We start from the raw sequence: 22,845 nt of genomic DNA, 5'->3' as shown, positions 1-22,845 counted from the left end.
ATAATGTTCAAGTATAGGACCTTTTGCTGCCCCCAAAACGGTTAGCATCAACTTTTTCTACAGAAGATTGAGCCTTGAACTTCTTTTTCGATGGTAATTCCTGGCGTTTCTATACTCTACCTTTTGGATTCTGGCTAAACGTGATGGACCAAGGTCTCATCTCCCGTGACTGTTCTCTCTACATAAAGCCTTGCCTTCATCGTTGTATCGATCGAGTAAGCGTAGACAATATATACACACGATTGTACTTATATTACTTCAGTAAGTTATTCTGGCACCCATCTCGCACAGACTTTGCGGAAGCGAAGCTTGTAGAAGTTTTCGTATGCAGAACTATAACTAATTCACAAAGGACATGTCACCTCATCGATGGGCACACGTCAATTCGCCAGACCCTTCTCTCGAACTTACTGAACCTTCATGTCAGTGGTGGAGGTTGATGGGTGTTCTGTTCCTTCTTCGAGGTTCACGCTTGTCCGGTCACTTCTAAACTTTTCAACCTATTCATATATTCTTCTACGCGTTAGGCCAAAATTTTGTAATCTGCATTTGCAAAGTTACAGGCCTAAAGTTATCAACAATGTCCCCCTTCTTCGGATCCTTTCTCAGTAGCTTCATCACACCTCGGCTCACAGATCTGGGAATTCTCCCATTCTGCTGACAATTGCGATAGACATCTCTCCGAACAAGTCTGACATGAATATAAAGCTCGAAGGGTAGAACATCCAATCTCAGTGACTGCTCTCTGGAGCAACTAGCCAACGCGTCGCGTATATCTTCAGCTGTTATTGGCATTTCGCAGAACTCCTCATCCCTGGCCGAAATTTGCCTATCTGGGTCAACAATACAGACCACAAATTTGTGATCTGTATAGCTGACGAGTTCGAATTGTAGACAACCTATGCTTTCCCTATCTGCTGGCCTTCAAAATATCCTATCTAGATAAGATCTGGATGACTCGACGCAGTTTGCCCATGTTATCCAGTCTGAACCTATCCGCTAGCCCCACCCAATCTACAAGTGCATCCAAGATGGTGTTCCAGTCGTCCACTAACAATAAAGGACAAGACGTCCCTAGAAAGACCTCCAAACGTCTGAAGAAATCCGGCTGCCCCGATCCAATCGGAGCATACACAGCGACCAGTATAAAGGCACTGCCTTTATCATCGTTCACGTCCAGGAACACCGACTTACCTTCCGGGTCCAGGAAAACCGACCGTATCTCGAGATCCAGACCTTTTCTTAACAACACCGCCACGCCATTTCCCGTTCCTGGTCGATTCAGAGATGCAAAGATCTCAAGATCATCAGAAAAAAAGGAGTATGTGTCTGCGATCTCACTGACAGCTATTACATCTAAATTCAGCCAACTGAGATCATTGAGCAGGCGACCTTGCTTCTAGAACGACCCCAGGACACGTATATTTATGCAACCTACTCTTAGCACCGCCATATTGGCCTAAAGGGTAGGAAAGAAAGATGAGGAGTGTTACTTACCCTCCTGGTGCCGTTGGAGAGCCTTTGGGAACACTTGTAGAAGCTTTGCATTGGCATTTACTTGAGGGATCCCTACACCGTGTGGAAAGGCATCCCTAATTGCTTGGGAAGTGTACAAATCCATCCTTACCATCATTAAGTCCTTTGGCACGTTACACGTGCTAGTCCAAGAAGATTTCCCCACCACCTTTTTCAATGTCTTCTCTTCGTGATAAGAGGGCCATCAGCTCTTTGTTGGCACTCCTTACTAACACAAAGTTAGCTGTCTGCGTCGTTGTTTTTGCTGTTCTTGTTGAATTTGTAGTGTCAGTTTCCTTTTGAGATTTTTTCTGTCTGCAGTGGGGATTTTGGTGCTTTAGTTGATGATTGTGGTACTGCAGGAGTTGTCTGAGTGTTTGTGTTTGTTGTGGGTGTATGTAGTTTCTTTGTTATCTTGTTTTGGTGCAGGAAAAGATGTCTCATCTCTGTGACTTCTTATCGTTTTTTTAAAATTTACTGTTTCCCTTCATCATCACTTTTCAATGTGGTAGAACCAGTGTCTGTCGCAACATCCTCCACTCTGCGTGGAAGTGAATTCGTGTTTTTCTGCGTGTTTGTTTGAGAGATGGGAGGTTGTTGAGCTTGGTTGCGAGGTGCTGATAGTCGTGGTTTTCCTGCTGGTGCTGTTGTCACGCCTGCCACCGCCGCCGCCACTGTTGTTATTTTAGCTACTTTCCCTGATGTTGGTGGTGATCTTTCTACAGCTGGTGCTGTGTTTTGTTCTCCCAGTCTTGGTGATGGTGTCAACGGAGGTTTACGGACCTCTGTACTTATTCGCTGAGGGCAGAGTGCTTGTAGGTATGTTGCTTTACCACAAGCGAAGCAATGAATCCATCTGCTCTCGGTGATCAAGGGTAATTTCGTCCCATCCTTGAGGCAAACATGATCTGGGATGTTCTCCAAGTCTTGTGGTTTCATTTGGATTAGCATTTCCAAATCCATCCCAACCGAGTCTTCTCTTTGCGTCCGCTGAACTTTTAGGAGGAGGGTGTCCCTGCCCGCCTCGATCACGCATCCCATGAGCTATCATATGTTGATTCCTGGTATTATTCTGGGGACTCGAACTTTTATTGTTCTTCTACCTATGTAGAACGGATACATTATGAGCTGGTCAGTTTGAATGAATTCGACATCCTCTAAGTGCCATATCCACTTGAAGGTGGGAATGTTGTTCTGCTCTCCGAGTCTGCACCGAAATGCACCTATATTTTACTGTCCTTCTCTCAATTTCTGCCTCCACTTCGGCTGGGATTGCAAAGTTAGCCCAGGTTTTTTCTCTTTTTATGAGTTTGTAGGCCTGAACTAACATTTTTTTTTTATTAGAGATGTCTATATCATAGTACTCTTGTTGGCATTTTGGAGCTACTGCTGCAAAAGTACTTATTCCGCTCTCACTGTTGATGGTGGCGGTGGTGGAATTGTTCACGTTGTTACTGCTATTGTTACTTCCAAATACACCCGCTTCTCTATTGCTAGTGTTGACGTTGGTACTGGTTGTATTTTCATCGGTGCTTTTGTTGTCGTTATTCATTCTGTTATTGTTTTCCGTTATGCTTCTCTGCTCCGTGTCGTTGGAGTTGTTATTTTCTCTATTGATATCAGTTATCGTGGTATTTTCCCCATTAATTCTGTTTGGGGAGTTGGCAGTTACAGTTTTGTTGTTTATTCGATAATCGAATAATTGCGCCGTTTTTCTCCATCGTATTGCTTCATCGTTCGTTGCGGTTAATTTTATCGCTATCTATAGAGTCTGTGGTGCTTTTGGATTCGTTATCAATTTTGTCATTGAAATTGTTACATTTCCGTGACTTTTCCTGCTGTCACAATCTGGTTTGTTTTGCGTTAGAAAGTTACACCCTTCCATGCCTCTTTTCGTTTGTGAACATGTAACCACTTCGCAAATACTAATATTTGAGCACAAGGACCAAATATTATTTAGTTCTTTTTTCTGGGGGATAAAGACTATTGTCTTGTGTTCCCTTTTAAACAATAATATTAACGAAAACTAGTTTTGATAACAAAAGTACTTGTCAAGCTTCCACCGACGTTCTAGCCTTCCAACCGGAAGTATAATAATAATGATAATAATAAAAATAATAATATACTGTAACGTCTCTTATCCTTCACTCGCTCCATAACGCTGGGTGTGTCTCGGCAAGTGATTGCAACAAACATGCAGATTAAAAGTAAATAATAATAATAATAATAATAATAATAATAATAATAATAATAATAATAATAATAATAAGGATCTTTATCTTTTGGTCTACAGATTTAAAAAATAATTTTTTGTAACTAAACACTTTCAGACTTCGGACACTGGTAGAATGTGTCATATAAAAAACATCTTTTACTCTTAACATTTTTGAGAAAAACTTATATTTACAAAGTTATTTCACGTTAAAGTTCTCGTATTTCGGTAATTTCAACCAATCAATGATGTGTATTCAGCTGAATAAAATTACTGCCGTTGTTTGTCAACAACTATCGGCGGTGTAGTTTTCGTTTGTCACTGTTATTTATGACATCGTCCGTGCGTTTGTACTGGTTTTAAGGTTTTAGGGTTAGGGTTGTCATAAATAACAGTGACAAACGAAATATGCATCACCGGAAGTTCTTGTTGACAAACAACAGCAGTAATTTTATTCAGCTGAATACACGTCATTGATTGGTTGAAATTATTGAAATAGGACAACTTTAACCTGAAATAACTTCGTAAATATAAGTTTTTCTCAAAAATGCTAAGAGTAAAAGATGTTTTTTATATGACATATTCTACCAGTGTCCGAAGTTTGAAAGTGTTTAGTAATAAAAAATTATTGTTTAAATATGTAGGTCAAAAGGTAAAGATCCAATAATAATAATAATAATAATAATAATAATAATAATAATAATAATTCAAAAGATAGTGTTCATGGGAACTGCTCATAGTACAACACTAAATACAAAACCAAATATATGGCACACTAGGCATAACAACAACATGAACTTCCAACTTGTTGTCTCTTGAGGTCTCTGGGTGAGACTTGGAGCCAGCTTGTACAAATGTAAAGCAAAAGTCAAACATAGAATAATAATAATAATAATAATAATAATAATAATAATAATAATAATAATAATAATCATAATAATAATAATTATTATTATTATTATGCCCTGATGTAGTACCAGGCAGTGGCTCTCATGGCTTCTGATCTTAACTGATTGGAAGTGTTATCATGTACATTGTTTTGTCTTGGTATAAAAGATGGGCTACAGCAAATATTCTGCTCAATACCACAGATTTGCTTGTCAGTTGTTTGACCTTAACTAGTTGAGCATGTCCCTTAGTGGCTGACGATATGTGCATCTCTGATCACGAGCAGAAGTAGTGGGGGAGCATCATAGCCATGTGTTGAGAGGGATTCTTTGGGGTTAGTGGCTGACGATATGTGCATCTCTGATCATGAGCAGAAGTAGTGGGGGAGCATCATAGCCATGTGTACCTTTATCAGACGGGTAGTCATGATGGGTATATTGGGCTTCGTATATTTTACCCCAGTGTCACTTTGATGGCATGAACTGCTCTCTCACTCAATAATAATAATAATAATAATAATAATAATAATAATAATAATAATAGTAATAATAATAATAATGACAACAACAAGAATAGTAATAATAATAATGATCATGATTATGATAATTATCAGCGTTATTGTTTCATTATGCATTTCGTTAGATGCGAGTGAAAACAATTGTTTCCTCTTCATCAAAGTCGGTGAGTCACTTTAATATTAGTTTTAGATTTTTTTTTCCTGTCATCATTCCTATTTTTTTTATTGTTTTCTCATTCCATAACATTAGTAAGTTGCTTACATATCAGTTTTGGGTATTTTCTCTCATCATTTCTATTTTTGATTGCTCTCTCTCTCTCTCTCTCTCTTCCTCTATCTATCTATATGTATACATCTCTCTCTATCTATCTATCTATCTATCTATCTATCTATCTATATGTATACATCTCTCTCTCTCTATCTATCTATCTATCTATCTATCTATATGTATACATCTCTCTCTCTCTCTCTCTCTCTCTCTCTCTATCTATCTATCTATCTATCTATCTAACTCTCTCTCTCTCTCTCTCTCTCTTTCTCTTTCCAATGTTAGAAACTTGCCAGCGACGCATCCGCCCAATTCCCCCCCCCACACACACACACACCTACACACATACATCAATACCTACACCCACCACCACCACCACCACCACCACCACCACCACCACTTATACCGAAAAATCTTTGTACCGGTAATCTTGTTATCAGGTATTTTGGCATCCCAATTTCATCCACTCCACCACCTCCTATTGAATTTTGTTAATGATAACGATGATAATAATGGTTTCAAATTTTACCACAGGGGCAGCAATTTGGCGGGAGGGAATGATTATGATAAAGAGAGAGAGTGATTATGATGATAACGAGAATACTACTGGTTTTAGAGCAGTAGTAATAATGTTTGTTGCGGTGACGATACTGGTGCGAGCTGGCAGAAACGTTAGCACGCCGGGCGAAATGCTTAGCATATTTTGTCTGTCGTTACGTTCTGAGTTCAAATTTCGCCGAGGTCGACTTTGCCTGTCATCCTTTCTGGGTCGATAAATTAAGTACCAGTTACGCACTGGGGTCGATCTAATCGACTTAATCCGTTTGTCTCTCCTCTCTGTGTTTAGCTCCTTGTGGGTAAGTAAAGAAATAGGTATTTCGTCTGTCTTTATGCTCTGAGTTCAAATTCAGCCGAGGTCGACTTTGCCTTTCATCCTTTCGGGGTCGATAAACTAAGAACTAGTTGCATTGTGAGGTCGATCTAATCGACTGCCCCGCTCCCACTAAAATTTCGGGCCTTGTGCCTAGAGTTGAAAAGAATATGTCAAGTCACTTTTAGTGCTATTGGTAACATATATTCCTGTACAATTTGATTCATGGCTCCGTTATATTAATTCTTGTACCTGTATTTCAAAGGGCCGGCCTTGTCACTCTCTTTGTCACGCTGAATATCTCCGAGAACTACGTTAAGAGTACACGTGTCTGTGGAGTGCTCAGCCACTTACACGTTAATTTCACGAGCAGGCTGTTCCGTTGATTAGGATCAACCGGAACCCTCGTCGTCGTAACCGACGGAGTGCTTCCATATTAATTCTTCACTGAAAAAACGACAGGGTCCACGTAACTCGCTTTGATGAAAAGTTCTCATCCCTCTGACTCGTAAATAATTTGTCGCACCAATTTATGGAAAAAATGAAGAATACATTACGCGTAACGTGATTGGACTTTCGATCCAATTCACACGCATCACTCAATCAAAATCAACAAATGTCCAAACACTCACATGATTGGTATAGATTAACATGGTGAGTCAATATAAATCAAAATATTTTCAATATGCCAGAATAGAAATTAGTCTTGCTACACAGGAATTTAAATTTTCCCGCCACCTTATTACTTTCACACCAACAGCATTTCAGCTTATCTCTTCACTTCAGCACATCGTTTCTGGTGAATTAGATTTTTTTTTCAACGGCAATGGTAAAAGAAAGAAATTCATAAATTATATTTTTGCTTGAGTGTAATGGAAAAAGTTTGAAAAATTTTTTTTTAGATTCATTTATTTTTCGTTTGAGTAATAGAAAAAGGTTTAAAAAAAAAGATTCCGTGTATCATGGTGAGAGAAACATTCATAAATACGGTATTGAATATGGTTTCATTATGAAAAAAGTCAAGGGCGATTTATTTGTTGTTTTTAGCACATCTCACGACCATCTGATACCTTCCTTGTTTCTTTGCTTAATATTTTCTCCCCATAAACATTTAACTGAGTAATGGAAAAACGTCAAAAAAAAAAAAAAATTATCATGTTAGTTAATTTTGGCTCAAAAGCAAATAGCAAGGCCATGTAGGGGGACATGGAGTTAAGTACAGGGTGGTGTTCATGTAAAGAGTTCAGGCCACTTGAGGTCAAGGGAGACTTTGAACAAAGCGGTCGTCGGCATCTTCACCATCTCGTCTGGCAGCTTGTTCCACGGATCCGCAACCCGGACGGAGAAAGCTCCTCTCCTTCGATTGAGATGAAATCGTCGCAGGTAGAGCTTTTCGGAATGACCCCGCAGCCGACGCTCTGGGGCAGGAGTGAAGAACAGCTCTTTCGAGAGGTTACACTTTCCGCTTATGATGTTGTGAGCGAGAATGAGATCACCACGGCGGCGGCGTTTTTCTAGAGAATAAAGGTCGAGCGTCCTCAGCCTTTCTTCATAAGACAAATTTTTGAAACCATGAACCATGCGGGTAGCCAGCTTCTGGACTCTTTCGAGATGCTGTATGTCTTTGAGGAGATAAGGAGATAAGATCATGTGTATTGTTAAGAAAGAAATTCATAAAAAAGGGGTTGATTTTTTTTTGTTTTTTTTTTTTTGAAGAAAATGTTTCTCCCATCGTTATTAAGTGCGTAATATCCTCAAAATCGACAAAAGTCGGTCCGAAGGTGGAGGAGTGGGTAAAAAAAATCATTGTGCTTAGTGCCCACAAAAATCAACCAAAATCGGTGTGTGTAAAGAAAACATCATTTTTCGAATTTTTTTTTTTTTTTGTTACTAAAAGAATGTCCCCCATCAAAAGAAAAAAAAGAAGTCTGGAAAATCCCCGTCAAAACGGAAAAGTTCCAACTTATGTGTACTACTTATCGCTGAGATAGGCGTTCCCTTTCGCACGCGCACACGCGCGCACACACTCACACACACTTATATATTAATGATGTACACAAGTACATCGAGATGAAATATATGGTTGATTGTAATCAAAATTCAGAGTTGCATTGATACACCAAATTTGAAAGCAATCTGAGCAAAATTAAATGGGGCTCATCTTTTTAGATTCGTAGAAAATTAATAATTATTCCTGTTAGAAGTTTGGGGGAAGGAGTGGAAAGACTTCCTTTTGTACCCATCCACCCATTATTTTTTAATAAAAATGTCTTTTTTTTTAACAGAAACCCCCATTTTTAGGTACGGAGATTACGAATCTGTAAAAAAAATATTAGCAAAAATCGCTATTTCAAAATTTCAATTTACTCCCCTCCCCCAATTTCTTCTTTTTTCAGAATTTTTTTTTTTTTTGCCAAATATGTGGGAAAATATGGAGATTATGATTCTGAAAAAAAAATTCCAAAAATCTTTGTAAAATTTCAATTAAAAAAAGAAAAAAATTCCCCTCTCTCTCCCCTCGCAGTCTACGGTATAAACACGAAGTTTTGAAACCGTTTTCGCCATTGCGCATGCGTTGACGGCTACGCTAAAAGTGAAACTCTGGAAGTGATGTGACGATGGGTGGGCGACATGGGGAAAGGTTTTGGGAATTTTTTAAAATTTACTTTCGGTTTTAAAATGCGGACGGCCCGATTCTGTTCGTTTCTCGTTATGATTTCCAAATAACTTTTTAAATACTTCGAAATACAAATTGGGCGCATTTGATGAAGACCTAACCCACCCGCTCCCGTACGTCAAATAAGCCTTCAAGCAGTCTATCCACATGCTAGAAATATCAGCAAGTTCTCACACAAACTCTTTTTCTCACATATTTTTAATAAAATTTTTTACATTTACGCTTCATATGGCCTAGAAGTCGATTGGGGATGAGTTTCGACAAAAATCTCATACTGGCCGGCTTTGTTTCTTGGCGATAAAATTTCAGAGAAGTTTCCCGCGGTAAAAAGAGGTATTATAAAAAAAAGTTATTACCAGGAACTTCGGCTCCTAACCAAATAAATGCGTTGCCCATCTTGTAAAACTATACTGAGCAAAATTTACAAAGCGAAGCGGGCCGGAGCGCAGGCAACAAGAAAACTTAATTTTAACTTTTTGCCAGACAAATTGCTATGACCAAACCAAATTCCTTTCCGAAGTGGTATTTGGTTTTTCGTCGACTTCTTACAACTTTTCTTACAATTTTTTTCAGATTCATAATCTCCGTATTTTCCCACATATTTGGCAAGAAACAAATTTCTGGAAAAAGTGAAAAATGAAGAAATTGAGGAAGTGGAGATTGAAATTTTGAAATACTGATTTTTGCCTTTTTTTTTTTTTTTTCGGATTCGTAATCTCCGTACCCGAAAACGGGGGTTTCTGTAAAATAAAAAAATAAATAAATAAAGGGTGGGTACAAAAAGAAGTCCTGGAATTTAAACTGAGAACGTAAACAATCGTGAAACATTGTCACGATTGTTTACAAGGTATTTTGTCCGACACTGAGAAATGCCCGACGCTGTAAGGACTGTAATATATATATATATATATATATATATTATATATATATATATATATATATATATATAAAAATAGGGAATCTTTTCGGTTTCATGCATCGGATCCGATTTTTTGAAATCTCCCTTTTTTTTTAACTTCAAATTTCCTGGCATTGTGTTTGTTTTGATAAGCCTTTTTTTTTAATCAACTCTTTCTCGTCACTTTTCAGACTTGTTTATGCCATTGAGAATGATGTTAGCTAAGTTTTTCTTTAAGCCATCCCTTAACTGCCGTTAGTCTTTGCAAAGTACAAAAAAAAAGAAAAAAAAACAAACAAACGAAAAAAAAAAGAAGGAATAGAACATACTTTATATTCGCGTTTTAGAGTTAAATAATCAAATCAGAGATTACGTGTTTGATCGTATATGACTCACTTTTTTCCCCCTATAAAACGAACATTTTTATCATTGAATATTATGAGCGAAAGAAATTAGCGTGCTTCTAATATACCCACGTGTCTTTTATATCATCAAAAACTAGATGATTCGATAAAAACAACAAATATTACAATCAATTACAACAAAATGGAACCACCTTACAACATTTTTTAAGCAACAGTTGTTCCTACATTTTTATTTGTCATCTAAATAGTGGTACGAAAAGCGCGCGAAATATCAGGCGGAGGAATACATTATCGTGAATCAATGGTAAAAGTTTATGTAAATTCATTTTTTTATAACAATAGTAGATTTAATGATATTACAACAGTCATAGAAACTCTTTCACAGTAGTAAATTTATTCAGATTATAGAGGTTATAGAAGTATTATTATATATGTTGTTATTACGGATTGTCTTGTTGCGCAATAGTCCCTAAATAAACTACAACAAGGTACGTATAACTTCCAACTTCAACAAAACCGTGAGTGGCGATATTTATTTATGTTTAACCCTGTTATTGTTTCGATTATTTTTCCAGTCCGTCATTAATATTTATAATTTGTTTCTTGATGTCATTTCATCTTTTCAGATCGTGTGTACTTCGGAGTGTTTTCTTTTTTAATCCTAAATTAGACACAGCAACAAAGTCTCTGCCTTTTCGATCCTCTAAAACTAGCAACCAAACTTCCCTTAAATCATATCCTACCATCTTAAATAAGGAATTGACATATAAGATCATGTGTTTTCCCTATACCCCTGAAACTTGCAGGGATGGACACAGTTGAAATATCTTAAATCATAAGTCTACTCTGTTGAGACACCTAATGTTTAAACAACAATAATCGTTTTAAATATCGAGAAATAGGTTACAATCTAATTGTTTTACTTAGCGGACTGAAAGACTACAAATGTTACTAAATTTTTAAAACTTTTATTGATTTTTCTGTTCCTCACATTTATATTTTCCTATAATCGAAAGATCGCCAACCTTTTCATATACATACTTGACACATACTAGAAAGACATGTGATCGCTAGAAATAGCAGCCAAATTGACCGCAACAACACATCAGCTTTAATTAAAGAAATGAAGCATTGGATAAAGTACCCGTATGGTTAAGTTTATACATTTACACATAACCCTAAAAAGACTGGGACGTCACGGATGGAATACTTTTGATCATAGTTCTGCTTGATCAAGGTCAATTTTTAATTAAATTACGATACTAAAAGTAGTTGATGTGCTTAAAGGGGGTATTCAAGCATAAAGAATAATATTTATAAACTGCTAAAATATCAACATATATTTACCAGGTACTCGTGTCTATACGCATGATGGCTAATTAGCCCATTTAAATGCATGTTTATTGATGTATGTTTATAAGGGGACATATTGTCATATTGTTATGTATCAGAGACTTCCGTGTTGACGAATGGATGCTGTTTCATGTACATTCAATAAATTCTTTTATACTTTTTAGCATCAATTGCCAATTTTGATCTTTGGAGTACGTGCTTTAAAGAAACCCTAATTATGTGAGGCATAACCTATAGAAGTCTGTGTCCCCCTTCCTGAACTTTCGTAGAGTGTAGATTGATTATATCGGAATTCAATGTGAAAAATATCGTTGTGGGATGAACCACAATCGTGAATGCCCACATTGATATTGATCTTAGCCATAAGGCTGAGAAGCATTGGCATACCTACACAAATCCAGGTAAAAGTCACAGATTAAAAAATCACAGGGGTTTTTTGTCCGGATCCCATAAATTAATTGTGACTTTTTCCCACCCAAAATTGTGACTTTATTACCGATCACCACCTACACAAGTGTATCCCATGGATTTGTTTCCTCTTAACTTTCAGAAAAATAGGTATTTTTTGGTGAAATTTTCTGTAAATAGGCCGCATATCGGAATTAGTTGTGAAAAATAATTTCTGGTGGTAAGGAGAGGAGTTTCGAAAATTCACACGAGTCGAATCTGTTGCCTCATAACTTTTAGAAAAATGGGTATTATTTAATCAATACCTTTGGGAGTGTGTAGATTACAATTATATCGGAATTTAATCTGAAAAGAAAAATTAGTGAGCACGCGTTTAATATTTTTCGAAATTTCTTGTTTCGTTTTGTAGATATACATGTGACATGTGTCAGTTGTATGCATGCCCATCAGTTCTCTCATCAAATTCTGATATATTTGTAATCAACTCACTCTGAAGGGTAATTGTAGAAAATTTCATTTCAAAAGACCCATTTTTCTGAAAGTTATGACGAAATAAAATTGGGTGGAGGTGACACTTGTGTAGGTATACCCGTACCCATACATACTGACCCACATCACATGCATGTCTACGGAATGAAACTTGAAATTTCAGAAATTATTGTGATGTATGCGAGCTCGCCATTTTTGTCCTTTCAAATTAAATTCCGATGTAGTCCGTAATCTTAAAGGTTTTTGTAGAAACTTTCTTTGAAAGATATCCATTTTTCTGAAAGTTATGAGGAATCACATCCGACTCGTGAGAATCTTTCGAAACTCATTTCCCCACCCGTGGAAAACATTTTTCCCAACAAATTCCGATAATAAGATGGATGAATGTCTGCTACAGTGGAGAGAGCTGAGTTTGTTAGTTTCTGTTACAGTTGAGGATAGATGGAAGTAGAGAGTATGAGATAATCTTCGTTCAGGTGCCACTTTGATCAATCTGATTAATTTTCAAGGTGTTGTCCACTTCGTGCTAGTGCAAAATTCTCTGAGGACTTGATTGATACTCTGCCTTTAGCCAATATTGGAGGTCTTCTGAGTCTTGATGAGCTCTGCATCTCCATCACTCTCAGAGTGGGAGCTGACATCTGTAGGGAACTGAGATGTCACTGTGGTAGGCCCCTCGATCCCACAGGTCTTCACAGTCTGTCTTACCACCTAAATGCAGGTCACTTCGCTCATCACACTAAGCTAAACTGGCTCACATTAATATCCCCTCAGTTCTGGAGCCAGTGGGATTATCCAGAAGTGATGGGAAGAGACCGGATAGTCTTACCCCCCTGTCCCTGGGTAAGAGATAGGTGCCTCATCTGGGATGTGACAGTCTGTGACTCTTTTGCTTCCTCTCACATTCTGGATGCTGCAGAAAATGGGAGCATCACTGCTTCTGTACCCAAATGGAATAAAACCCTGCAATATCTGGACCTGGCACTGAACTATCTCTTTCAACCTGTAGCATTTAAGATGTTTGGAGGGACTGGGCCACTAATGGCGAAGTTCTTGTTATCATTGGCAGTTCACCTCACCAAGGAGGTAGATGATGCCCATGAGGGTGCTTGGCTTATCCAACGCCTTAGTCTTGCCATCACTCGTGGTAAGTCTGCGAGTGTGCTGGCTGTCTTCAGTAGGTTCCGTTGAACCTTGTGATGCATGACCAATTGAAGCACTTTATGCTACATTGATTTTTTTTCTTTTTCCCTTTTTTTTTCTTTTTTTTCTTGTCTTTCTTTTGTATTATTTTTGTATCATATAATATACTTCCATGTTATATTTATGATAAAATTTTATTTTTCATCACTGAAAATGTAAAATATTTAAATACGAAATCGTAATGTAATCAGAATGTACACCATATGAAGCATATGTGTAGAAAAATTCATTAAAAAATATCAATTTTTGTAGCAGTTATGGGGAAACAAAATTTGCAGGGGCACACTTGTTTAGTATGCCATTACGTGATCTGGATAATCTAAATAATATTTATTATAATTAACCCTAATTTTTTTCATTCACAAAAGTTGCCCCTATGAATATCCTTTGGCATAGGTGTGACTGTGTAGTAAAGTCTGCTTCCCAACCACATGGTTCCAGGTCCAGTCCCACTGCATGACACCTTGAGCTAGTGACTTCTATATACCCTGGCCTACCAAAGCCTTGTAAGTGGATATAGTATGCAGAGATTAAAAGAAGCCCATCATATATATATATATATATATAAAGCACCCACTACACTCACGGAGTGGTTGGCGTTAGGAAGGGCATCCAGCTGTAGAAACATTGCCAGATAAGACAGGAGCCTGGTGCAGCCTTCTGGCTTCCCAGATCCCCGGTCGAACCGTCCAACCCATGCTAGCATGGAGAACGGACATTAAACGATGATGATGATGATGATTATATATATATATATATATATATATATATATATAAAAATTTAAAATGAGGATGAGAAATTTGATATTAATTTAATTAACATCAATTTCACACCAGTGGTCTAGCATATAAAAAAACTGAAGGTTCATTAAAATTGTATTATATACATATGAGAGGGATAACCACTATGTGGATACCCTTATGCTAGAAGTAGAGCCGTTATGGTCTTACCACTAAGAAATGTTCTCAAGAAAAATTTAGCAAACAACCAAAACATAATCGAGCAAGACAAAAGAAAAGCAATAAAAATATGGATTATTCACGTACATGTTTCACTATTACCATATTACGTAATTTTACTTATGTAAATGTCCGTAGATCTCCAGGTGCCAGTCACTTTACAGAGTTTACTGGGTGCTTTTTACATGGCACCAGCACTGACAAGCCCACAAAATTAGGGATGCTCACCTGAAGAGGGTTACAAGGGATGAGCCAGTATGCAAGGGCAACCATGCTTATTACAATTAGAGATCGGCACCTTTTGATGCAACTGTCCTCATTCATACGCATTACATGGCCACACCAGTGCATTCTTTTCTCCTGCACACTACATCTAATGCTATGATTACCCTGCTTTCCTCTGAAATCATTTGCACTTTGTCATTCATGCACACTGACATTACCCATCCAGTGGAGCATCATCATCGTTTAACATCCATTTTCCAAGCTGGCATGGGTTGCACAGTTCGACTGGGGTCTGGGAATCCAGGAGGCTGCACCAGGCTCCAATCTGATCTGGCAGTGTTGTTTCTACAGCTGGATGCCCTTCCTAACACCAACCACTCCAAGAGTGTAGCAGGTGCTTTTTACGTGCCACCAGCACAGGGACCACAACTACATTTTTTATTTGATTTTGATGTTGATGTACTTGAATCAATAGTTCTCCTCAAGCACGGCATGTCACCCTATGATCCAAAGGTACTTTTTGAGCAGGTTGGTTATGTGACACTGGTGTAGGCTAGAGCTGCAAGCTTCATTTCTTTCAAGCCTTTGCATGTCCTCAATAGTCACAGCCCATGTCTCACTTTAAGAGTTTGATAAACTGTTTTTATTTGTTGTCTCTTTTTCTTCTACTTCAGATGAATGAAAAAGACAAGGAGACGCTTATAAGGAAAAGAGTGGAGTTGGTTGACAATATAGTAATGGAAGAACTTTTAACACATTTGATAGCCAAAAAGGTTGTAACAAAAAGACAAGCTGAATCTATTGTAAGTTATGTTACTTTATAATTTCTTGTTGACATTAACAGAGGTTGTCATAATATAAAGTAGTTTGCTACAGATGCTTATTTATGTGAGGGTATTATTGTCATCACTGTAGTCGACAATGCTGCTGTTTCGCATCTGCTTTTCATACTTGCATGAGTCGGAGGGAATATCTTGAGACTGATCTTCTATAGCTGAGTGCCTTTCCTGTCACCAACACTCACCTGTTTCCAGGCAGGTAAGACTTCTATGGAAGATTGGAACTGAACAACACTGCTTATATGACAGTGATGCTCATTTACAATCATCTCATGCTGTCAAGACAGGCTACACACAAACGCACACATGGTGATCACTCCAACTTCATAAATGACTGCCTTCTCTTTGAGCTTTTTGTTGCCAATAGCATTTCCGACTTTCTGTCCATGACCTCTCAGATGACTATTCAGTCCCATTGCAGATTTGCATGGTTTGAAATGTAGGTGTCAGGTGAAAATTTTAACTTACTATGTGCTTCCAGTGGTCTGCATGCATTGCCACTTAGCCATTGCCTTTGAACTTTCAATAGATGGAATGACTAATAAAGAGACATCTGTACATCATTGGATTATAAGTTATAAGCACTTGTACATGATCACCACTTGCTGAGCCCCTGAGATTGGTACCTAGTGACAGGCCAAAGCAAGATGACCAGTAATCATGTGAAACCACAGATTTTACATCAGAGTGCCCCTCTTCTAGAAGGATCCTGTGACAAGAGTTAGGAATCCCTCACTTCTGGTACTTTTTCTGCACACCTTGATACCAACCAAGGGTATTTCTACATCTCTGCGCTCGGATGAATTGTCATCACATATGCTGGTTAATCCACAGTTGGGACCCTGACAGCTGCTACTATTCCGGATCAGAGTAGATCTGGGAACAATAATAGCAAAGAGGTGGTTCCACACTTCTCAAAACCCTGGAACTCCTGAACCAGAGATTCACTATCAGATGCAGTTTAAAGTCGTATCCAGAACTATCCAACATTTATATATTTATATATATATATATATTTATATATATATATATATATATATATATTCCACACACGCCAGCTTCCTTTAATTCGTCCTTAGTTGAAAGACACCTGTTGTTATGTCCTGTTATTGTATTTGTATAACATTCTCCATGTTTTTGCCATCCTTGTTTTCTTGTACATTTGCTGCTTTCTTCCAAGGAATCTAATGCTCTTAGTTTAATTTTTTCTTGGGGCTGGCCAGATTGGAGCAATCTCAAGTATAACCAGCTGAAATTGCAAAGATAATCTGGAACTCGACTGAGGAAAGAAAACTCCGAATGACCCGTACTTGTTTCCCTGTATCATCTATCTGGATGTTTTGCATTCTTGTCCCATTTTGTATTTTATATGTATATATATATATATATATATAATATATATATATATTATATATATATATATATATACACACACACACACACACAAATATATATCTCTCTTTTTCTCTCTTTTACTTGTTTCAGTCATCTGACTGCGGCCATGCTGGAGCACCGCCTTTTGTCGAGCGAATCGACCCCGGGACTTATTCTTTGTAAGCCCAGTACTTATTCTATCGGTCTCTTTTGCCGAACCGCTAAGTTACGGGGACGTAAACACACCAGCATTGGTTGTCAAGCAATGCTAGGGGGACAAACACAGACACACAAACACACACACACACATATATATATACATATATACAACAGGCTTCTTTCAGTTTCCGTCTACCAAGTCCACTCACAAGGCATTGGTCGGCCCGGGGCTATAGCAGAAGACACTTGCCCAAGGTGCCACGCAGTGGGACAGAACCCGGAACCATGTGGCTGGTTAGCAAGCTACTTACCACACAGCCACTCCTGCGCCTATATATATATATATATATATATATATATAAAAGAAGAAAAGAAAATGGTGATTGGGAAGTTAATAATAGTTTATTATTAACAGCAAATTAGTTATCTTCACTTACAACCGTTTCAATTAATACTCAATAAACATTAAATTTATATTATTAATTGAAACAGCTGTAAGTGAAGATGACCAATTTGCTGTTAATAATAAACAATTATCCCCATTTCTCTTCTGCTTTTAAATCTGTATATATATATCTATATCTTTTCTTCTTTTAAATGAATATAAACTATACCAGTGCTTACTGAAGAGGCTATGGAAATAGTCAGAACTTAACATAAGTATAAGGAATTCTCGATCGGTGTTCTGGACAGTTGCAGTCCCTATGAGCATATATGCATACAATTATGTGCTTTTCTTACAGCATTAGAGCATTTTAGTTCTTATTTCTAGCAATATAGGTGTCCCAACACTCTTAGTCAAATTTAGTGACAAGTGTATTTTTCTTATATATATATATATATATATGCCAGTGGCACATAAAAGCACCCAGTATACTCTCGGAGTGGTTGGCGTTAAGAAGGGCATCCAGCTAGAAACTCTGCCAGATCAAGATTGGAGCCTGGTGCAGTCATCTGGTTCGCCAGTCCTCAATCAAATCATCCAACCCATGCTAGCATGGAAAGCAGACGTTAAACAATGATGATGATGATATATATGTATGTATATTATCTCCTTAAACTTAAAGTCTCAGCTTCAAGTGCATTCTTTCTCTCTGTCATGGCCTGACACTCACACATACATACGTATATATAAAAGAACAACACAAGTTAGATTCAAAAATTCACAACATCTATTTTGGCAGCATTTTATTGATGCATTCTTAGATTACATCATGGCAAAAAATCTGCCCTCAGAAGATAAATTTTAATACTTTTGATACCAACCTGCTTAAAATTGCCCTGCTGCTATGATACAAAATTCATGTCTTAAAATGATTTAAATTAAAACTTCCATCAAAAGTTCATGCTGAATTATTGTTCCAAACAAACTTAATAATGACCAAGATATTTTACTAAATTCTTCTTTATTTTAAATATTTAAGAGAAACGAGAGCTTCACTATGTGATTCGATAGTGATATAGTAACAAAGCAACAGGTAAAGTAGAGATATGAGATGACTCACTCATCAAGAACATGGTGGAGCAACACTTGTTCCATCAGGTAATTGGTGAGTGAATTACTGATAACAACTTGGGTGTAGAGAGATAGAGAGAAAGCATTCAAATAGACACAGATCTATATTTATACATAATCATGCACAGAGACATATGCACCTGCATGTGTGTGTGTGTGTGTATATATATATATATATATATATAGTTGTATACAGGTGCAGGAGTGACTGTGTGGTAAGAAGCTTGCTTCCCAAACACATGGTTCTAGGTTCAGTCCAACTGTGTGGCACCTTGGGCAAGTGTCTTCTACTATAACCTCAAGTTGATCAAAGCTTTGTGAATGGATTTGGTAAATGGAAACCAAAAGAAGCCCATCATCATCATCATCATCATCATTTAACGTTCGCTTTCCATGCTAACATGGGTTGGACGGTTCAACTGGGGTCTGGGGAGCCCGAAAGCTGCACCAGTCCAGTCAGATCTGGCAGTGTTTCTACAGCTGGATGCCCTTCTAACGCCAACCACTCCGAGAGTGTAGTGGGTGATTTTATGTGCCACCGACACAGGTGCCAGACGGGGCTGGCAAACGGCCACGCTCGGATGGTGTTTTTTTATGTGCCACCGACACAGGTGCCAGACGAGGCTGGCAGACGGCCACGCTCGGATGGTGTTTTTATGTGCCACCGACACAGGTGCCAGACGAGGCTGGCAGACGGCCACGCTCGGATGGTGTTTTTATGTGCCACCGACACAGGTGCAGATGAGGCTGGCAAACGGCCACGATCGGATGGTGCTTGTTACGTGCCCACAGCACGGAGGCCAGTCGATGCGGTACTGGCTACGGCCACGTTCGGATGGTTTTCTTATGTGCCACGTGCCACCGCACTGGTACCACAAAGATACAAATTCCATTGATGTTCATCTATTTGATTGTTTTGATTTTCACTTGCCTCAGCAGGTCTTCACAAGTGTCACAAGAAGGAAGGTATGCACAGGTGGACTGACTACGTCCCAGTAGGGGCCATGGGTTATGGCCTGACTAGTCTTGCCAGGTCTTCGGATGGTGTTTTTATGTGCCACCGACACAGGTGCTAGATGAGGCTGGCGAACGGCCACGATCGGATGGTGTTTGTCATGTGCCCACCGCACTGACTACAGCACTGATGGATTTCTGTGTGCCACAGGCACTGGTACCACAAGATACAAATTCCATTGATGTTCATCTATTTTGTCTATTTTGATTTGATTTGATTTTCACTTGCCTCAACTGGTCTTCACAAGTGTCACAAGAAGGAAGGTATGCACAGGTGGACTGACTAGTCTTGCCGGGTCTTCAGAAGGTGTTTTTATGTGCCACCGACACAGGTGCCAGATGAGCTGGCGAACGGCCATGATCGGATGGTGTTTGTTACGTGCCCACAGCACGGAGGCCGGTCGATGCGGAACTGGCTACGGCCACGTTCGGATGGTTCTCTTGTGTGCCACCGGCACTGGTACCACAAAGTGTGTGCCACCGGCACTGGTACCACAAAGATACAGATTCCATTGATGTTCATCTATTTTGATTTGTTTTGATTTTCACTTGCCTCAACAGGTCTTCACAAGTGTCACAAGAAGGAAGGCATGCACAGGTGGACTGACTACGTCCTAGGTAGGGGCCATGGGTTATGGCCTGACTAGTCTTGCCGGGTCTTCGGATGGTGTTTTTTATGTGCCACCGACACAGGTGCTAGATGAGGCTGGCGAACGGCCACGATCGGATGGTGTTTGTCATGTGCCCACAGCACGGAGGCCAGTCGATGCAGTACTGGCTACGGCCACTTTCGGATATATATATATATATATATCATCATCATCATCATCATCATCGTTTAACGTCCGTTCTCCATGCTAGCATGGGTTGGACGGTTCGACCGGGGATCTGGGAAGCCAGAAGGCTGCACCAGGCTCCAGTCTTATCTGGCAATATATATATATATATATATATATATATATATATATAGCACCTATGTGTCTTCCATGGGGTGCATGGGGGCCATAGAATGAGGAGGGAACAAGGTTGCTGGAGTTCTGTGATGCAAATAACCTAATGATACACATCACCAACATCAGTAAACCAGCCAGTCACTTGATAAGCTATAAATTCGGTGACTATGCTAGCCAGATTGACTACATTCTCACCTGAAAAAGGGATTCGTGGCAGCTCCCTACTGAAGTCTGTACTCCTCAACATAGGTTACTCATTAGTGATTTCAAACTGCAAGCACAAAGTATTCCAAGAAGCAAGTCAGTTAGGAGAAGAAGGATCTGGAATTTTAAGGATCCTTTGAATAGTCAAAAATTTAGAAACCTCCTAACCAAAGCATTTTATGAGAAGCGGGAGGAGTTACAGACTTGCAATATAGAGGATAACTGGAAGTTCTTACAAGACAACTTAGTGAGAGCTGCAGACCAAATTTGTGGGTGGTGCAAAGTTCCAGCCAGACAAGGGTAACATTGTAGTAGATCAATGTAGTTGATAGGGCCATTAGAGCAAAGAAACAGGCTTGGAGGGACTTGAAGGGTGGCAGTAGCAAGGAGATATATCAGGCAGCTAGAAGGAAAGTTTGGAGGTTGGTGTACTTAACTGAAAGCAGTGAAGCAGAAAAGAAGTTTGCCAGTGTTCTGCAGTGTGAGGACCAGCAGCTTGAAGTGTTTCGGTGTGCAAGACTGTGTCAGGAAGAATTGTGATGTTGTGAGAGAGAAGTGCATTTGCATGGATGAGGGTTCACTTGCAGTGAGTGACTCTACAAAGAAAGAGGCTTGGAAGGGCCACTATGAAAGGCTACTAAATGTAGAGAACTAATGGGAGAAGGAGAATCTGCCTAGTGTAGATCCAACAGATGGACCAGCAATCTGAATGGACAGTAGCAAAGTAAACGAAATCATGAAGGATATGAAGACAGGGAAATCCTCCAGCTTATCAGGAATAGCCGCTGAGATGTGTAAAATATCTGGTGGTGTGGGCTGCGGTATAGTCACCTGTATGGTTAATCAGGTTGTATACAAAGGAGTCATACCCAATGACTGGTGTAGCAGTATCATAGTCTACTGCTACAAAGGTAAAGATGATGCCTTAGACAGATATAAATACAGAGGTGTCCAATAGTTGGATTGGGTAATGAAAGTTATAGGGAGGATCAAAGCCCAACTAATTAGGAAGATAGTTAGTCTAGATGAGATGCAGTTTAGTTTTGTGCTAGGGAGAAGCACCACTGATGCTATATTCCTGGTAAGGCAGTTGCAAAAGTACCTAGCCAAAAATAAAACCCTGTACTTATCTTTTGTGGACATAAAAGAAGCCTTTAACAGAGTCCCCTGCTCCCTTATCTGGTGGTCAGTGTGGAACTAGTAGTAGTTGAGTGGTTAGTGAGAGCTGTACAAGCCATGTACTGGGATACTGTCAGTAAGATGAAGGTCAGCAACAAGTATGGCAATGAACTCAGAGTACAAATAGGCATTCAGCAAGGATCAGTCTACAGTCCCCTCTTGTTCATCATAGTCCTCTGGGTAATATCAGAGGAATTTAAGGCAGGCTGCCCCTGGGAGCGCCTTTTTACCGATGACCTTGTTCTTATAGTGATTCACTACCAGAACTAGAGGAGTAATTTCAGGTGTGGAAGTAAGGTCTAGAATCAAAGGACCTTAAGGGTTAATTTAGCAAAAACCAAAGTCTTGACAAAGTAGGAAAGCAAACAAGTTACAAATCCCTTCAGGTAGATGGCCCTGCTTGATCTGTACAAAAGATGTAGGTACAAACTCCATAAGTTTGTACTTGGTGCAAGCTATGCACACATAAGAGGTGCAGCAATATCAGAGGAAGGTTAACTGGGAAAGTAGCATTTGTATGTAGCAGATGTACAGGTACAATAAACATTAGAAATGTACAGAAAATAGACTTCATCAAATGTCAGGAGGGATACCTAGAAGTAGGTTGATAGATTCTGTTACTTAGGTGACCAAGTCAGCAGTGGAGATGGATGCTCCGAGAGCGTAGCTGCTAGAATGAAAATAGGTTGAGCTAAGTTCAGAGAGCTTCTACCTCTGTTGGTAACAAAGGGCCTCTCTCTCAGAATGAAGAGCAGATT

General features: G+C 38.9%; 1 protein-coding gene across 7 annotated transcripts in view; it reads left to right on the top strand.

Annotated features, from left to right (window-relative positions):
• The window catches only part of LOC115209565 (caspase-2-like), an 82,044-nt gene that overhangs the window by 47,453 nt on the left and 11,746 nt on the right, over positions 1-22,845 (top strand). Inside the window, exons 1-3 of one of the 7 annotated variants that reach the window (XM_036501490.1) lie at positions 10,081-10,501; positions 10,657-10,699; positions 15,524-15,652. In XM_036501490.1, the coding sequence (XP_036357383.1) occupies positions 15,524-15,652 (129 nt within the window). In that variant the 5' untranslated portion in view covers positions 10,081-10,501; positions 10,657-10,699. Of the gene's footprint in view, positions 1-10,080; positions 10,516-10,548; positions 10,730-12,363; positions 12,470-15,523; positions 15,653-22,845 lie in introns of those variants that run through there. The other 6 variants (XM_036501488.1, XM_036501485.1, XM_036501489.1 and 3 more) reach the window with 6 other exon arrangements.

This window comes from Octopus sinensis, linkage group LG3, assembly GCF_006345805.1.
Source record: "Octopus sinensis linkage group LG3, ASM634580v1, whole genome shotgun sequence".
Lineage (NCBI taxonomy): Eukaryota > Metazoa > Mollusca > Cephalopoda > Octopoda > Octopodidae > Octopus > Octopus sinensis.
The sequence above is the reverse complement of the archived record's forward strand: the minus strand, read 5'-3'. Positions and strand labels throughout refer to the sequence as shown.